Raw genomic sequence first — 17,346 nt, forward strand, 5'->3', positions numbered from 1 at the left:
GAGTTTGTTTACTTCCTGAGTTTCCTGAGCCCCCTACCCCAAGAAATGTTCCAACCGGGAGGAAGTTCCACTATGACATTCGTCAAGGGGAGAGAAGGCCCGGGAGCTGTGGCTTGAAGGCGGGAGGCACTAAGCACGCCTGGCTGCCAGGGTGATAGAAAGAGGCGGGAGGCTGGTGGCTGAACGGTGGTGTAGCTCAGAAATGACTTCTTTAAAGCGAAGGACTCGAGCAGATTTAAATGTTGATCAGCTAGTGATCCACAGGAACCCACACACACGCAGAGCATTCTAGAAATAAGGGCACAATAAAAAGGTGGCATGTGTGCTGGTGTGAGATGGCTCCTAGGGTAAAGGTGCTTGCCGCTTGCCACCAAGCTTGATGAAGTGTGTGCTGTGTACAGGTGTAGGAATGGGTTCATTTCCTCTGCCTAGTAAAGAGTTAGAGAGAAATGTTACTAGAAATCTTGGGGAGTCCAACCAAGCTATCATACAATGCTAGGGAAATCGGGGTTTCCTCGTGGGGTTCTTGGTTCATCAATAAAAGAAGTAAGAACACACTCAAACAGAAGATCAAGGGCAGTTTATTAATTAGAGTTTAAAAGGCAAACCCCAGGGCAGGCAGGGCTGTGAATCTCAGAGCTGCATGGAGAGAGAATGGAGGTGAGCGTGGAGGTCAGTCACGCAGTAGGGGCGGGAGCTTTAGGAAAAGGAAAGCGCCAGCCGCATTAGTTAACCACTTTAAAAGGATAGTTAAGCTCTTGCCCAGGTTAGAAAGGCAAGGACAGAGAAAAGAGAATAGTTCCGTCCTTCTGCATCTGGACTCAGAGAGGCAGGCAGGCAGAGCCAGCCAAGCTTGATGGGGGGTCATAGGGACTGAATAGAAAATTAGCCTATCATAGGGATATTCTGGCCTGGTCCCTGCCCTGTCCCACTGGACTAACTCTTAAGGGAGGAGACAAGGGCATGTCTCCACCTAGAGGTAGATTCCATCCTTTACAACCTGAGTTCTGTCCCCAGAACCCGTGGTGGAAGGAGAGAACTTCCACAGATTGTCCCCTGAATTCCACCCATGCCGTGGCACATGCACAATAAACAAACAAATGTAATTGTTAAGATTTTGAAGATTGAATGGTTATACCCTAACATTCCTGGGGAGAAGCAGCATAGCATTGGCCTGCACCCCTCTGCCCAAAGCTGCTAGACTGGACTTAAGATTTGGCTACAAGAGTGGGTTTCCTACCTAGAGACTGTGTTTCCTTGGAAATTAGAGCTCTATCCCTGCTGCTGGGACAATCAGGCCAGAGGATTGGTGGGGGCCATGGAACGGAGGAACGAAGGCCCAGGGGAACGGCAGTGCTCAGCCCAGGTCCTGAGATTCAGACAAGAGCTATGTGGAAGCTAAGTGACTTGCTTCTGTGACATGGTCTTCACACAACTCTCTGCTGTCTCCTGTACACCTGACAAGACAGTCTCCCTGTCCAAAGGGTTTGAGGAGTCAGTTATGGGCTTCCAGGTAGACTGAGGAATTTGGAATGCATTTTAGAGCGGCAACCTGTCATCTGGGACTGTCCTTTCACTTCCTGTTCTCGGGTCAGTCCCCCTGAGTCTTTCTGTGGTTCTGGTTAGCAACTTCTGCACATGTCAAAAATGGAAAAGCCAATCACAGTCCCACATGAGGACCCCAAGCTAGTAGCCAGATGTGTGTCTTTGTGGCTGGCTCAGCATGTGGGGTGCAAACAAATACAGAATTTATTTTACCGAGTGTTCTCTCTCTCCGTCTCTTTACATTTAGGCACGAAGAAATCGAGAAATAGCGATTTGCATCGCAAGATTGACGAAGTGCCCAGTCGAGCTGAGCTGATACAGTATCAGAAGCGATTTATTGAACTCTACCGTCAGAGTAGGTGCATTGATCAAACACAGACTGTTGGGCCCCAGGCAGGATGAGAAAGCCAGGGGCTCCATCCACTTTATAATGGTGCAGCATTGGCCAGAGCACAGTCTGCAAATTCCACCCTGAAAAGGACCTTGCTTCATCATCAGGCCTGCTGAACAGGTCCAGGAGCTGACTTATAGCCTGACTGTCCACTCCGTAGATGAGTTCATGATCTCAAGAGCCAGCTTGCTATGGTTAGCTACATGTAGTCACCTGAGCCCCCTCTTCTTTCCGATTTCTTATGAAGTATCCCCATCCCAGCATCTCCAGATGGTCCTCAATCATGCTGCATGGAGTCTCACTGGAGTTGCTTTAGAGCATCATATTCTCCTCATAATCCAGTCTCCCCTCAGCCAACCCAGTGACTACATTATGTTAGGCTCAAAGCCACCCCCAGCATCTAGGGAGATGCTTCAGCTAATAAAGTGCTTGCCTTACAAGCATGAGGACCGAGATTGATCTCGGTCCTGAGAAGTATGTTGTTGTTTTAAAAAAAAAAAGTCTGGCAAGATGACTCAGGGTCACTCGTACACTTGTTTTTGCAGAGGACCTAGGTTAAATTCCTAGCGCCCACATGACAGCTCACAGATATCCATAACTCCAGTTCCAGGAGATCCAGCACCCTCCGTGGTCACCAGGCACACACACATGTTGTGCACATACATGCATGCACACAAAGCATCCATACACACATTTTTTTAAAAGTCAGGCATGATGGTACACACACTGGGAGGTGGAGACAGGTGGATCCCTGAGGCTCACTGAACAGCCGGCCCAGCTTAGTGCGTGAGCTCCAGGTTCAGTGATAGATCTTATCTCAAAAATAAGGTGAAGAGGGGTTGAGGAAGATACCCAGTGTCAGCCTCCAGCCTCCGCATGCACATGTACGCAGGTACAAACATGTATGCACAGAGACAAAAGCTTCCGTGACGGTTAAGTGTGCACAAGGTCCTGGCACATGCTGCACGGGTTGGGATGCTTTATCGGCTGACGCCCTTACCCTGGGATGCTGATCTCTTTGGCAGTTTCTGCGGTGCACAAGGAAACCAAGCAGTTCTTCACTTTGTACAACACCCTGGACGACAGAAAAGTTTATTTGGAAAAGGAGGTACTTGATTATTTAATTTAATTTTAATATTATTTAAAATGTATTGCAGGGTAGGGGACTGTGTACATGGAGGTCAGAGGGCTGCTTGTAGGAGTCACTTCTCTCCTTACACCACGTGGGCTCCAGGACTAGAACTCGGGTCTTTAGGGGTTGGCAGCAGGCACCTTTACACTAAGCCATCGCACTGGCCTTCGTAAGAGCCTGTATGGGAAGAAAATAACTTAAATGGGCCACTGAGAGCGTAGTAGCTCCAGAAGATTCAGGTGAGCCTCGAGCCTGCGATGGAGGCGTTTAGTGGAGAGAGACGTCCTGGGCCAAGCATCCAGGTTTGTCACTGCAAAGCAGGAGATTGCCTGATTCACTACAGTGAAGTGAAGCTGGTGTTCACCTGCTCTGTAGTATCATGTGAGAAACACCATCATGAGGGGCTCGGAAGATGGCTTAACCCATGGAAGCGCTTGCTTTCCAAACATGAGGTTCTGAGTTCAATCCCCAGAACTCACATTTAAAAAAATAAACGCAGGCATGGTCATATGCTTGTAATCCCAGCACTGGGGAAGCAGAGACAGATAGATCACTGGGAATCACTGCCCTATCCCTGTCCTAGCCTTCTTGATAAACTTCAGGCCAGTGAGAGACCCTGTCTTAAAAAGCAAGGTGGATAGCATCATGAGGAGTGGCAGATGAGGGTGTCTTCTAGCCTCCACATACAAACACAAAAACACATGAGAAAAAAAAAAACCCACACTCTTTCTGAAGTATTAAGGGTAAGAATGTCATTCCTATGTTGTGTGTTGTGAGTCTGAGTCTGAGTTCAGGTATAGTTACTGCTTAGGAATGAGCCAATAGGTTAAACAATGCCCAGCCAGGGAGACCCCAGACAGCCCTTCCTGGCAGATGAGGGGTCCAGATGTGAGGGCAGAGACAGTTTCCATGGGAACAGGACCATGAAGGATATGATTTATCCGAAGCTCTCAGGACTATTTAGCAGCTGGCCATGTTGGTTGACTTGGTGGGAGTGGGGTGGTGGAAGACGGGCAGTATCTTCTCTTTCTCAGCTGACCCACCCCGGGCTGATAGCCTCAAAATGAAGAGGATGTTAGGGAAGACAAAAATGATCTGTGCTGGCAGTTTGTCCAAAGAGCCCTGCCATTAGAGTCCTCTCAGCTGGCAACCGAGTCCTTTAAAGAGCTGTCCTTCCTTCCTACATTCTCACGATCATGCATTCTGGGGGAAAAGTTGTCTTCAGGTAGATAGTGGTCGATTCCCGGAGGAAAACTCCGCAGGCAAGACATGTTGCTCTTTCTTTTCTTCTTTCATATGTTGCTTTGGCCCACTTGACAGCTCTTTATTCTTTCAGTGGCGTTATCCCAGCCCAGGCAAGCTTTCCAGCAATGACTGAAGTGGTGTGGGAACCCACTGCCTTTTACTTACACGATTCTTTTTTCACTCCCCAGATTAGCCTGCTTAACTCAATTCACGAGAACTTCTCCCAGTAAGTACCGCGTGCTCTCCTCCCTGGCTGCTCTCCCCGATCTTGCTGTGGTGCATGAATGGCCTGGTGCTGGGATGTGAAACCTCTCACTTTCCGACTCCACTCAGGGCAGACAGGCTTTAACGGAAGGTTCTGCAAACTGTAATGCACTGGGTAAAGAGCCTGCCTTGCACAAGGACCCGAGTTCCATCCCAGAACCCTCAGATGGAAAATCGAATGTAATGTCATGACTGTAATCCCAGAGCAGAGCGGGTGGAGACGGGCAATTCCTGGGATCCAGTTTCCAGCCAGCCTAGCCTTTTTGGTGAATTCCAGGCCAGTGAGATAGCTTGCTTCAAAAACCAAGGTAGGCAGACCCTGAGGATGGATGCCTGAAGGCGTATTCTCTAAGTTAACATACATCCTCTAAACTGGGGATTTAGCTCGGTAGAGGAATGCTTGTGCAGAGCGTGAAGACCAGGGCTCAGTTCCCAGCACTGCATAAGCTGGGACTTCTTAGTACACACCTATAATCCCAGTGCTTGGGAGGGAAGATAGAAGAATCAAGAGTTTAAGGTCACTCTTGACAACAATGTGTGTTGAAGGCCAACCTAGGCTACATGAGATTTTTGTCTCAAAAAAATAAAATAAAACAAAATAAAATGTGTAGCAAGGACATCTTTATAAATCGTATAGCGAGGCCATCAGGTCACACCAGCTCTGGAGTGTATTCAGGGTAAGCTGCCCTACCCACCTTCCTGGTAGCCCAAGGCTTGCTGCCAGAAAAGCATGCTTCCCTTTTCTAGCACAAGCCTCTGTGGGCCCCTGGCAGGAGACCAGAAACATTTTAAGACCAAGTTCATCTAGAATCAGGGGTGTCTATGTCTTTTCTAATTTAAACACAGCAGGACTAAGGCATTCTTTATCAGGCCTGAACCTAAAATTGGATCCTCAGGACCCAAGGCATGCCAGGGAGGGAGTCTTGAAGGGAAAAAAGCCAGCAGCCATAGTTTCCCTGGGAGTGCAGGTGTGACACCTGCCTTTGTGTCCTGTTGCCCTTCTCAGACTATAGTACTGTCTCCCTGATAACCGTGACAGTTCTGCTCTGTCAGCCCACTCACTTTCTGGGAGAATCCCCAATTCTGTGAGCACTGATGTTCTGACCTCCTGGTTCCCATCCCTCTGTAGGGCTGGATATGGGTAGGAAGGTGTAGCAGGCACACCGGAAAATCTACCCCCCACCTGCTGCCTCCAGCATGTGCTGTGGGATGTTCTGTATGCTGTAAACGTATTGCTCTGATTAGTTAATAAATAAAGCACTGATTGGCCAGTAGCCAGGCAGGAGGACGTATAGGTGGGACAAGGAGGAGAAGTGGAAGGCTGAGTCAGAGAGACACTGCTAGTCACCGCCATGACAAGCAACATGTGAAGATGCCAGTAAGCCATGAGCCACGTGGCAAGGTATAGATTTATAGAAATGGGTTAATTTAAGATAGAAGAACTGGATAACAAGCCTGCTGCGGCCAGACAGTTTGTAAGCAATATAAGTCTCCGTGTGTTTACCTCAGTTGGGTCTGAGCAGCTGCGGGACTGGCGGGTGAGAGAGACTTGTCCTGACCGTGGGCCAGGCAGAACCAGAAAAAACTCTAGCTTCAAGCATGGTTTTAGGGCTCCCCAGCTCAGATCTAGGAATACTCAGAGCATGTCCTCTAGTTCCAGGTGACATCTCCCCGTCCTCAGATTCTTAAAAAACAAAACTGAATTAATTTCTTAAGCAGTACATGCCATAATTCATGGCAAATGGCATTTTTATTAATTTTATTCACATTTTATGTTGAGAAAATACATACTGGTTAAAAGTTGAAAGGAAGAAGCTAAAAAGTTCCTAGGAAAGAAAGCCCCCCAAAGTTGCCTGTGTGCATACTGCTGCTGAAAGAGGTACACATACCTGTCTATGTAGACTAAAGAAGTGGCATATTCTCACCTGCATAGTTTTCCTCAGAATCCATCTCCATCTAGTTAAAGTTGTTCCTTCTGCAGTCCATTGCCACAGGAACATAGGGAGAATGGGAAATAAGATTCACATTCGGTTATTAGATCAGAGGTTTGGAATACTGACTACGTGCTATTCTTGGTGACCCTCTGGGTCCGCTGGGCCCTGCAAAGACCTAGTTGACTGTTGGGCACACTCTAGGTTCAGAGCTGACTCCTTGGTGCCCCCCACCCCTTTTTAACAGTCCTGTGTGCTGGACCTACCTCTGCTGATTTCTCTTTCAGAGCCATGGCCTCCCCTGCTTCCCGGGACCAGTTTTTAAGGCAGATGGAACAAATCGTCGAAGGGATTAAACAAAACAGGATGAAGGTCAGCTAGCTTATTCTACAGCACCACACAGCCTCTGTGGTGGTGAGGAGGTCCCAGGCATAGGCTTTCCATCCTGACTGCACCCTTCCACATTGCCTCCCAGCAGACATGAGACTGTGGTGGGGAAGGCCTCCACGCTATTAACCATAGCTTCCAGGCACTGAGCACTCCTGTGTCCAGGCACTGTGCTACTCCCCCGTAGACTGTATTAAATAAGCGATCCTACCCCCTCCCCTGCTTTACAGAAAAAGAGCTGTCCTTCCCTAGCAACCTTCTCTTGTCCATCCACCTCCTCCCTGGTCATTTATCTCATGACATTTCACACCTAAACTGATTCTTTCCACATAAATGAAGCAGGGTGTGATAGCATGTGCTTATGATTCTGATGCTGGGGAGAGCGATGGAGGATCCCTGGGGCTCACTGGCTAGCCCTCCTAGCCTCCTTAGCCAGTCCTAGGCCAGGCAGAGACCTGTCTCAAAAACAAGGTGAGGGATTACAGCCGAGTTTGTCCTCTGGCCTATGCACACATACGCATGCACATAGATACTTGCACAGATACACACACATGCATGCACACGCACCATCTCTGCTACATGCAGGCAGCACCTGCTCTGTACATGAAGTCTTTCTGCCCTCACCTCCTCGCTGGCTGATGTTCTACATTTAGCTTCAGACAACGCGGCTCACACCGCTCCTGGTTCTGCTAAGTTGTCCCTTCTCAGAGCACTCCCCCACCCCCAGCCTTCTGCATCACAGAGTCCCCGTGCCCTCACCATCTCACCCCATTCCGTCTTCCTCAGCACTGATGCTGCTGAGCACTGTAACGTGCATTCGTTTGTTAGATGCTTGCTTGCTTGGTTTGCTTTGGCACGGTACCAGTTGCCAGGATGTGCTCAGTGAGAACAAAGACTTTGCTGTTCACTGCTAACTTTAGGCCCTCTGTAGGTGTTCCAGGACTGTTTACCAAGTGAATAAAGGGCCTGAATTTAGTCCCTAGAACCCTGAGAAAATGTCAAGTGTAGTGGTGTTAATGTATACTTGTAATCCCGGAGCTGGGGACCTGAAGACTGGAGCATCCCTGGGGTTTGATGGGGTACTTGGCAAGTTTCAGGCCAGTGATGGTGCCTGTCTCTAGAACAAGGTGGGGACAACTAGGTGGCTCACTGGGTACAGGCATGTGATAGAAGGAGAGACAAGTAGTCCTCCAACCTCCACTTGCAACCTACCCCAGCTTTTGGCTACTTTAGAGAATCCCTTGAAGTCAGCGTCTAGTGTCTGTATAAGATCAGAATCCTGGGAACAACCTATAACATAGTCAAGGTAATTGGAGATAGCTTATTCTATGATGCAGTCATGATAAACGAAGGGGTGATGGGCCATTTTTATAAATACACAATTATATGTATCGGGGTTACTCACCCACCACACAGCCGACATTCCGGGCCAGATAATCCTTTTCCTTATCACTGTCCCGAACCTGTAGGGTAGGGAGCAGCTCCTCCTTGCTAGTGATGCCAGCAGCCCCTTCCTCACAGTGTGACACTCACTCACTCGGAACCTCTTGCAGACACTCAGAAATACGCTCTAAAAAGTAGTCCCCAGTCGAGAATACCCCCAAAACACATGCTGTTCACCTAACGTTCCATGGCAACTGAGCTTCCGACTAGATTATAGAGCCTGCAGATGGTATCATTCAGGAAAACAGGCCAACCCAAGAAACGATGTTCCGAGGGAGGGCCTGGAAGAAGAGCTGCGGATGCTAATCAGGGCTGCTTGTTGTAGTCGCTGTCAGAGTGCCTGTTCGTTCATTCATCCGCCAAAATGTTTCCCACAGATGGAAAAGAAGAAACAGGAGAACAAGATGAGAAGGGACCAGTTGAACGATCAGTACCTGGAGCTTCTGGAAAAGCAGCGGCTCTACTTCAAGACTGTGAAAGAGTTCAAAGAGGTGAGAGGGCGTGGGCCGGAGGGGGCGGTAGCCAAAATCAGGTGCTCATTCACCTCACCTCAAGGCACACCCTTAAAGACCAGAGCTGGGGCTGGCGAGACCTGGGCTTTGTCAGTGAGGCACTCTCTGTGAAAGAAGGAGTTCTGGGGTTGAGTCCCCAGAACTCACCAAAGACAGGTATGGTGCCCACTTGTCATCCCAGTGCTGAGGGAGAGCAGGCAGGAGCACCACTGGGCTTGTTGGTCAACCAGCCCAGCCTGCTCCGTGAGTTTCAGGCCGGGGAGACACCCTGCCTCAGAAAAGTAAGGTAGGGCCAGCAAGACACTTAGTGGGTAAAGGTGTCAAGCTTGATGACTTGGCTCCAATAGCCAGTACCCACATGGTGGAAGGAGAGAACCAACCACGCAAGTCGCCCTGTGATCTCCGTGGCCAGCACACACATACACACAAAACAAACAAATAGAAAATATAACTTTAGAAAGAAGGTAGACAATGCCTAAAGAGCAGCAGCTGAGCCTGACCTCTGACCTCCATAGACACAGGTACACACACGTGTGCAAGCACACACACACATGCACACATGAACAAAATGAAAAGCAAACGTCCCATGCCGACGATGTTGTTTATTTTTAAAGGTTATTCTGTCTTTTCTTCTGCCTTATTCTTCTCTACCTGGCCGACCTCCTGTTTTATGAGTTAACTGTGGCAGCTGAATGCCTGTTTAAGGCATAGCAACAACTCTCATCCTTTCAAATGTCCTCAGCTCTGACTGTGCCTCTGGCATAAACCAGGTTGTAAACCAGGCCTGGTCTCTGCCCTCATGGAGCTTCACTGTGCTGAAGGAGACAGATGAGAAGCTAAGAAACAGACAGAAGCCACAGTGAACAAGAAATAGTAACAGTAATAGTTGCAAACTTCACCATGCAGAGAGACAGATGCAGATTTGCAGCCAAGGTGGAGTCTACAGGCTGAGCAGGGCTCTGCTCTGGGGAGAGCAAGAGCACGTAGGGAGCAGCCAAGGTCCTGAGGCTCGGGAAGAGCCTAGTACCTGATGTGGAGTACATATGTGATGCACATGTGTGTGCCTGTGCATGCCCATGCATCTCTGTGCAGAGACCAGAGGCGGATATCGGATGTCTATAACTCTTCTGCTGTATTCTCTTGAGACATGGTCTCTCACTGGTCCAGAGCTAGACTGGCAGCCAGAAAGTCCCACCAATCCTCGGTCTCCATACCCACAGCACCAAGGTTACAGGCGTGTGCACAGTCATGCCCATCTTTTTGTGCAGGTGATGGGGATTCAGACCCAGGTCCTCATTCTTGCTCATCAGGCACACTTCCCACTGAGCCATCTCCCCAGCCCCTCAGCTCCCTTTTGGTTAGAGACATGAGAAAGCTTTGGGAAGGGCCTGGGGTTTTGGGGGTTTGCTAAGCGAAGGGTCTTGAGCTGTCAGGTGAACAGAGGAAAGAAATACAGAAAGGTAATTGGTATCTCAGGACACTGGACACTATTGGCCAGAAATGGGGCCAGTGACATCCCTCGGTGACGGCACTCAAAGTGTTTAGTCATGAACCTTATGCCCTTCATTATTGGAGAAGAAAGTACCCTTCATAAACGCCTCTCATCGCGCCTTCTGCGCACTTATTTCTTAAGGCTGAGAATGCCCGGCATCTTCCTGATAGAACCTCTGACTGTTCACCTGCTGTGTGGGCACTGAGGATACCTTGCTCCCTTCTTGGGGAACAGTCTCCAAGGCTCCTTCTCTCCTCTTACCTCCCCAAGCAGACTGGCAAATAAGTGTCTCCTTTCTGCTTCTGTCCCCTTGGAGATTTTTAGAAAGTTCTATCTGTAGGAATGGTAGTGCCTGGTCGCCTGTCTTCAGCCCAGAGGCTTCATCACATCTGTCTTGACACAGCTCAGTAGGTCACCAAGGAGTGTCCCGCCAGGAGACTGACTGACTGGTCAGCAAATGGCTGCTAAGGGGCAACAGATGTAGGCAGAGTGCTTGTCTGGCCGTCCAGAACACTGAATTTGATCCCCAGCACTCCTGTCATTCTAGTGCTCAGGAGGTGGAGGCAGGAGGATCAGAGACTCAAGGTCATTTTTGGCTTTGTAGCCAGTTCAAGACCAACCTGGGCTATGTGAGTCTCCATCTCAAAAGGGGTGGGGGGAGAAGCAGGCAGTGACTGAGTAGAAGGTTGGGGCATCTTTGGAGACCCCATGTGAGTACCAGTGACTAACAGTCATTGCTTCTCTCTGACTGCTTTTCCAGGAGGGCCGAAAGAATGAACTATTGCTGTCCAAGATCAAAGCCAAGGCCTCCTGAACATCCATCTCCACCTCTGTATGTTGGCGATATTTTTCATGGCATGTATAGACTGCAGGATCCTGAAACGGTTCTGAAAGTGATGGTGGAGAGATACGGGAAGATTCATTTCAACTCTCTGGATGGATGTTTTCTTTCTCCTGTTTGTTTCTTTTCATCTCTCCTGGCTGCAGCCGGTGGACTCAGAGTTAACACCACGGCTTGGATGACACCTAGAACCCTGTGAAGAAATGTGGGCAATGCTCTTCACTCTGCCCACTCAACTTTTTCCTCCAGTAACACTGCATTTATGAAGGTATCTAGATTTGTACGGGCCCTGAGAATAAAGAGCATTTATTAGTTGAGCAACTGCTGACAAATGAGCCCTGAGATAAATGTAGCAGAATACAGAACATTGTCCCTTCTCCTCTGGCATCTGGCAGGGGCCAGAGAGCAGATACAACCCACTTGACCCCTGAGGTGTGTCCCTTGTAATGTCTCAGAAGGCTGCTGAGGGAGCAACCAGCCCAGTCCTGTGACTGGCTTAGGCCGTGCACCTACCATTGTGCCTTCTGTTCCGGCTTCTCACAGTGCATACGGACTATAGGCAGGACTGGCATGCAGAGCAATTAGCCCACAGGTGTAGAGACGGAAGAGGTGAGGTTCAGGTTTTCTAGAGTTCACCTGTCTATGTCAGGAAGACTGATATAAAGTGACCCTTCATCTGGAGCCAGGCTTCTCGGGTGTTTCCTTTGGCATGGCTGTGGGTATGTCCAGCCCTCTGGCTACATGTGGTCCAGGATAGCTGTCAGGGTGGCTCAGTGTCATCCCTTTAACCCTGCACACCACCCAGGTTCACTTGATGGAAATACTGCAGACATACCTTCCGTTGAGAACACTTCAATAAGAATTGAAGCTTCCCATATCCAGCCGGGCTTTGTTTGAGGTGTATCCCGTGTTCCTGCACTGCAGATGTCAGGGTCTAAGTGGAGATTAAGATGTGTACGCTGTTCGGTACTGTCAGGGCAGCCATGGGGGAAGACAGCAGACTCTGAGCATGGAGGAAAAGCAGGTTTTAGGGGCACGAGGACTCCATGGAGGAAACAGTACTTGGGCTAGATCTGCAAGGAATAGGATGTTAGCTGAGATGGGAGGAAGGGCCTTTCATAGCCCCTAGAGCCTTGGTTTTAGGCCCTGGAAAATGAGCAGACCAAAGCAATGGCAGAGCACTCCCCTCAGCAATCAGGAACCTAGCGACTGGGTCATGCTCAGTAAACCCCAGCGTGAGGCTTGTGCTTCATCTTGCATAAGTTCCATCTGAACGGCAGGTTGGGACCATCTGACAGAAGCATAAATATGTGAGGCAGGTGGAGCATTGGGCAGTCGCAGAAGCACTATTCACTGTTCGTTTCCTGATGTATGTGATTAAGAGGCGTGAGTCCTACAGACTTAGAGGAAAGAGGTGCTGGGGCCCAGCTGGTGAGCACTTGCCTAGGTTCCGTCCCTAACATCACACAAACCAGACGTGGTAGGGCACATTTGTGATGTGCTCTCAGGAAGTAGAGTCAGGAGGATCAGGAAATCAAGGTCATCCTAGGCTAAACAGCAAACTGGAAACCAGCCTGGGCTACATATGACTGTCTTCTACCCCAAAAGAAAAGCCCAGGCAGGCTTAATAGCATCATCAGTTCCTGAACCGGGGTCACTGAGCTGCAATGAGCTGGGTAGGAACAGCAGCAGCTAAAGCTGGTCACTCCTCTGTGCCAGCACACTTCCTAGTGAGCCCTGTGCCCACCTCTACCTGCACTGGGACCTGCATGGTCACGAGAGCATTATGAAAAGTCTCAGCTGAAGTAAACACTTGTAAAATAATAATGAAGTTAATAAAAATAAAGTAGGACTTTGGGGAAGGAGGCAGCATTTTGACCCTGTAGCCAAGGATCGCTGTGAATGTGGCCCAACACAAAATTGTAAAGTAATTTAAAACACTGAAGTTCTTTTCCCTTTCTGCTTTTTTTCTTAAAAAAAATTCCATTATACGGTGTACTCTGTGTAAACTTTGTAGATGACAATATCATGTTATCATATCAAAAGGTTGGTCACTCCTGGTGGAGAGAAATTGGTAGATACCTTGTCACATTTTTTAATCCACAAGGCTTAACACAGATGATGAGAGGTTCATGTTACTAGCTCTATAGTACCAGGTATGAACTCCCTCCTGAGGAGCAGGCCACAGATCTAAACAAAGTACTTTTAGTTACCCCATAACAGTCATGCCGGTATTACGCCAATGCTCACATCTTGCCTGGCTGGTTGGTATTTTAGTTGCAAGTTCAAAGCTGGCTAAGACTGTTGATGACACCCTCCTCCCCAGCTGCCTGTGTAGCAACATCTGCCACCATGAAAGCTAGCCAGCAGGGAGGAAGCTTCTAGCTCGGATCTCTCTCGATTTCTCTGTGACCTACATTCAAAGTATGTGGTACCTGAAGCAGTAGTGTCTTTCCATCTAGTTCTGGGGGCCAACCATGAGCATGACTAGCCTGTATTGTTTTGGAGCCCCCTGGGTTGGCTGGGTTGGTTGAATACTCTGAATTAGGCTTCAGAAGCCAGCACCGAGAATCCTACACGTGCTTCCGACATCCTGAAGCGTAAGACAGCACCTTTGTGGGTAATTCCAGCATGAAATAGGCTGAGGAGATTCCCTGAGGGCCCTGGTCATTTCAGAATCCATCTGGAGACTGGTGAAAGGGAGGGGCCTGCCCAGGCAGTGTCTTCTGTGCCCAGACATGGGATAGCATTGTGTTCTAAGCCTCCTGGCTTTTACCAGAATTATAAGACAGTGGAGAAACATTTGTGACTTTTTTTTCCCCAGTATGCACTTTAAGAGAAACCAGATTCAGAGCAGTGAGCTTATTGACAGGACTGGCACCCAGTGCCATTCTTTCTCAGTCTCTAGGTGAGGAGCTGCCTTCACTCCCACTTGCTTCTCCTGGAATACCTGGGGGTGCTCTGGTTACGATCAGGCTCAGAGCAGCGTGCAGTCATGATCTGGGTGAGAATAAAGTCATGGAGAGATGTCTGGGAAGACGTGGGGACATTCTGTTGTTCTGCCATGTTCAGTATTTAGTCAGCCAGCAGCATGTGGGCAGCACATAGTACCATAGATCAGCTGCCAGCCTGTATCCAAGGGCTGGTGTTTCCCTATTGAAGCAGAGCCCGTGTCGGGCTTAAACTCCCGTTAGCCTGACCTTGTGGCTGGGGGTCTGGTCTGTAGCCCTTGGTTCAAAAACAGTGAAGACACAGACTGGTGGTGGAACCAAACCAGCGTTGGTCACCAGGCAGGGCTCTTCCTCTCCACACTGTCGCTGGAGACCTCTCAAAACCTTGAAGAAACATGGGGCAGGCCCTCCAGCAGCCCTCTTACTACCTCACAAAGTGCCATTCCCATGGATTGTCACTTTGCCAGACTCTCAGCTTGTCTATCCTGAGTAAAGCAGACACTACCTGAAGGGGTATCTGGGACACCCAGCCCGGCCTGCAGCCTGTACATTCTGCATTCCTCCTGCCTCCACGGTTCTATCCTGCCTGCTCTCCAGGTCATGGATGGTCAGTGTAAGGGGACTGGATATCGTAGCAATAACTTCTAACAGTGACTTTGACTTGTGAAGGTTCAGGTGGTTGAGTTGAAATATGCTCTGAGAAATACTGTAAGGAGGTGGTTATGATGTAGTCATTGCCAGGGTTGGTCACCAAGAAATAGAACACTTTAATGCAGAGCCAGAGGAAGAGCTTTATGAGATGCGTCTTAGAGTCCGCCATGCTCTCCCTTCTAGCAGCAGGGGGACGTAGGCCAAAGTTGTCCATAAAATGTAATGGAGAGCTGGGGAGGCGGTTCAGTCAGTAAAGTGCTTGCCTTGCAAGCATGAGGACCGGAGTTAGGATCCCCAGCACCCACATAAAAAGGCAAGCACATCCATGCGCTCTTGTATTCCCAGCACTAGACAGGCAGAGACAGAACGATCTCTGGGCCTCACTGACCAGCCAGACTAGCTGAATTGGTAAGCTTCAGATTCAGTGAGAAAACCTGTCTCATAAAATAAGGTGGAGAGCAATCCCAAGGCAACTGAGTTGACCTCTGGCCTTCACTTGCACAGGCATATACATGCACATGCACACACACCCCATACACATATAGGAACATGCACATACAAAAAAAGTAATGCATGTTTTCTGTCTTCTCACAATAAACTCGATGTATGAGATCATGATCAGGGTTTTAGCACCTCATCTGCAGTGTGTTTGACACCATGGGGAATTTCTCCTTCTGTATCCTCATTGGCCTGTATCAGTTCCTAGATGGGCCGAGCTCACCCTCTGTGGATATTTTCCTCATATGTCCTCTGACTAGGCTCTGTCCTTTCCCTAACTTGGGGTAGTGGCTTTCCATGATCATCTGTGTGGTCCCTTTTACATTGGCCTCCTGATCCACAGTCCACCCACCACATCGGTTGTCCCAGTGACACACGTCGATGCTTAAGGTCCCCAGTCCTTTGCAAGGTCTACATCTTCCCTCTTAGGAATGTGTAAGGGCAGCAAAAGCGGGGACCTTGCCCACCTCGTTGTGGTTTCTCAAATGGTCAGAACATCCCATTTAGTTAAGTCAGCTCCCCAAATTATATCTTTGCATCCTGTAGTAGCAAAATACAGATTCGACCTAATCCTTGCTCAGATTGAAACAGGTTGGCAGTTCTAGTCAGCAGCATTAGAGAAGTTCTCTAAGGCATGTGTTCATTAGTCACTAACCTTGAAGGTTGGAATAGGGAAAAAAAAGAGTTTTCCAGAAGTTTCCAACCTTTAACCAAGATCACCTTTTGGAGATGTCCAGTATTGTGGCAGGGAGGGCACATTGGTGTCAGATAGGATCCTGAGTATATGTTCTTCCTTCAAACGTGGTAGATGCATCTTAGCCACATGAATCCAAGAAAAGGGGAGGTGCTGTACACCTGTGGGCAGCAGCCCAGTGATGGCAGAGCTGAAAACCTGCAGCCTCCTCCTCCTCGGAGGACAACCGAGTATGTATGTCACAAATCCAAGCGGACTGCCTTTTGAACCAGCAGTGCCACGCCTAGGAACTTTTCTCATGTACAGAATCTTTTATTAAAGCAACGTTTGTAATAACAAAGAGTTAGAAACTATCACTAATTCAGAACAGGGGTGAAAAATCATGGCCCATCTCCACAGTGGGGCTTTTTGCAGATAGTTAAAATAGACCTGCGATGTGTATCGCCAGGGAATGTTCACAGATCTTGGAGCCACATGGCTAAGTGGGGGAAGGAGACATGTATGAACATGCATGGAATGCTAGTGTTTGGAATAGAGATAAATACATGTGTTGTAGGTGTGTGTATGCATATGTGTGTGTGTGCATATACTCACACATATGCTTGTGATGCGTCTGCTTGCCTGTGCCCAGTGTCTCTGAGAAGTGGCACGGTAGCCTGGCAACCTCGGTTGCCTCCTGGAAGAGGGTGGGAATGACTTTTCACCACTTGTCTTTTGTATTCTGGAATTTTGTACCATGTACATGCATTATCTACTCAAAAATAAATAGTTTTTGAAGTTTAATTTGGTTTCATTTACAAAAAAAATTATGGGATAAGATTCCACTTCCATTAATCTGCCTTGCTTGCTCTTTCTTTCTTTTCTTTTTTCTTCCTTCCTTCCTTCCTTCCTTTCTTTCTTTCTTTCTTTCTTTCTTTCTTTCTTTCTTTCTTTCTTTCTTTCTTCCTTCCTTTCCTTCTTTCAGGGGTGGGGGTGGACAAATGGTATTGAGACAGGGTCTCATGTATCCCAGACTGGCCTCAAACTCTGTATACATCAGTGAGTTTGAGCTTCCTCTGCTCTCCACCTCCCAGTGCTGGGATTACAGATTTGTGTCTCCACAGACAGTTTCTGCAGAACTGGGATTGGACCCAGGGCGTCTTGCATGAGTTGAACATTCTACCACCCCTCACCCATCAATATGTTTGCTTTTGGTTTGGTTTGGTTTTTATTTTTTTTCCAGACAGGGTTTCTCGGTGTAGCCTGGCTGTCCGGGAAATCGCTTTGTAGACCAGGCTGACCTCAAACTCAAAGATCCACCTGCCTCTGCCTCCTGAGTGCTGGGATTAAAGGTGTGCGCCAACATGCCCAGCTAATTTGTTTTCTTGAC

General features: G+C 48.6%; 1 protein-coding gene across 1 annotated transcript; it reads left to right on the top strand.

Annotated features, from left to right (window-relative positions):
* The first annotated feature begins 418 nt into the window (after positions 1-418).
* Ccdc93 (coiled-coil domain containing 93) lies at positions 419-16,760 on the top strand. The gene is made up of 6 exons (XM_052736758.1): positions 419-1,900; positions 2,962-3,044; positions 4,502-4,539; positions 6,796-6,880; positions 8,716-8,829; positions 11,103-16,760. Exons 1-6 carry the CDS (start codon positions 1,639-1,641, stop codon positions 11,154-11,156), a joined length of 636 nt encoding a protein of 211 aa, XP_052592718.1. The 5' UTR covers positions 419-1,638; the 3' UTR covers positions 11,157-16,760.
* Positions 16,761-17,346: the final 586 nt, after the last annotated feature.

The sequence above is a fragment of the Peromyscus californicus genome, unplaced genomic scaffold (assembly GCF_007827085.1).
Source record: "Peromyscus californicus insignis strain IS unplaced genomic scaffold, ASM782708v3 Scaffold_14__1_contigs__length_90479793_seg_2, whole genome shotgun sequence".
NCBI classification, from domain to species: Eukaryota; Metazoa; Chordata; class Mammalia; order Rodentia; family Cricetidae; genus Peromyscus; species Peromyscus californicus.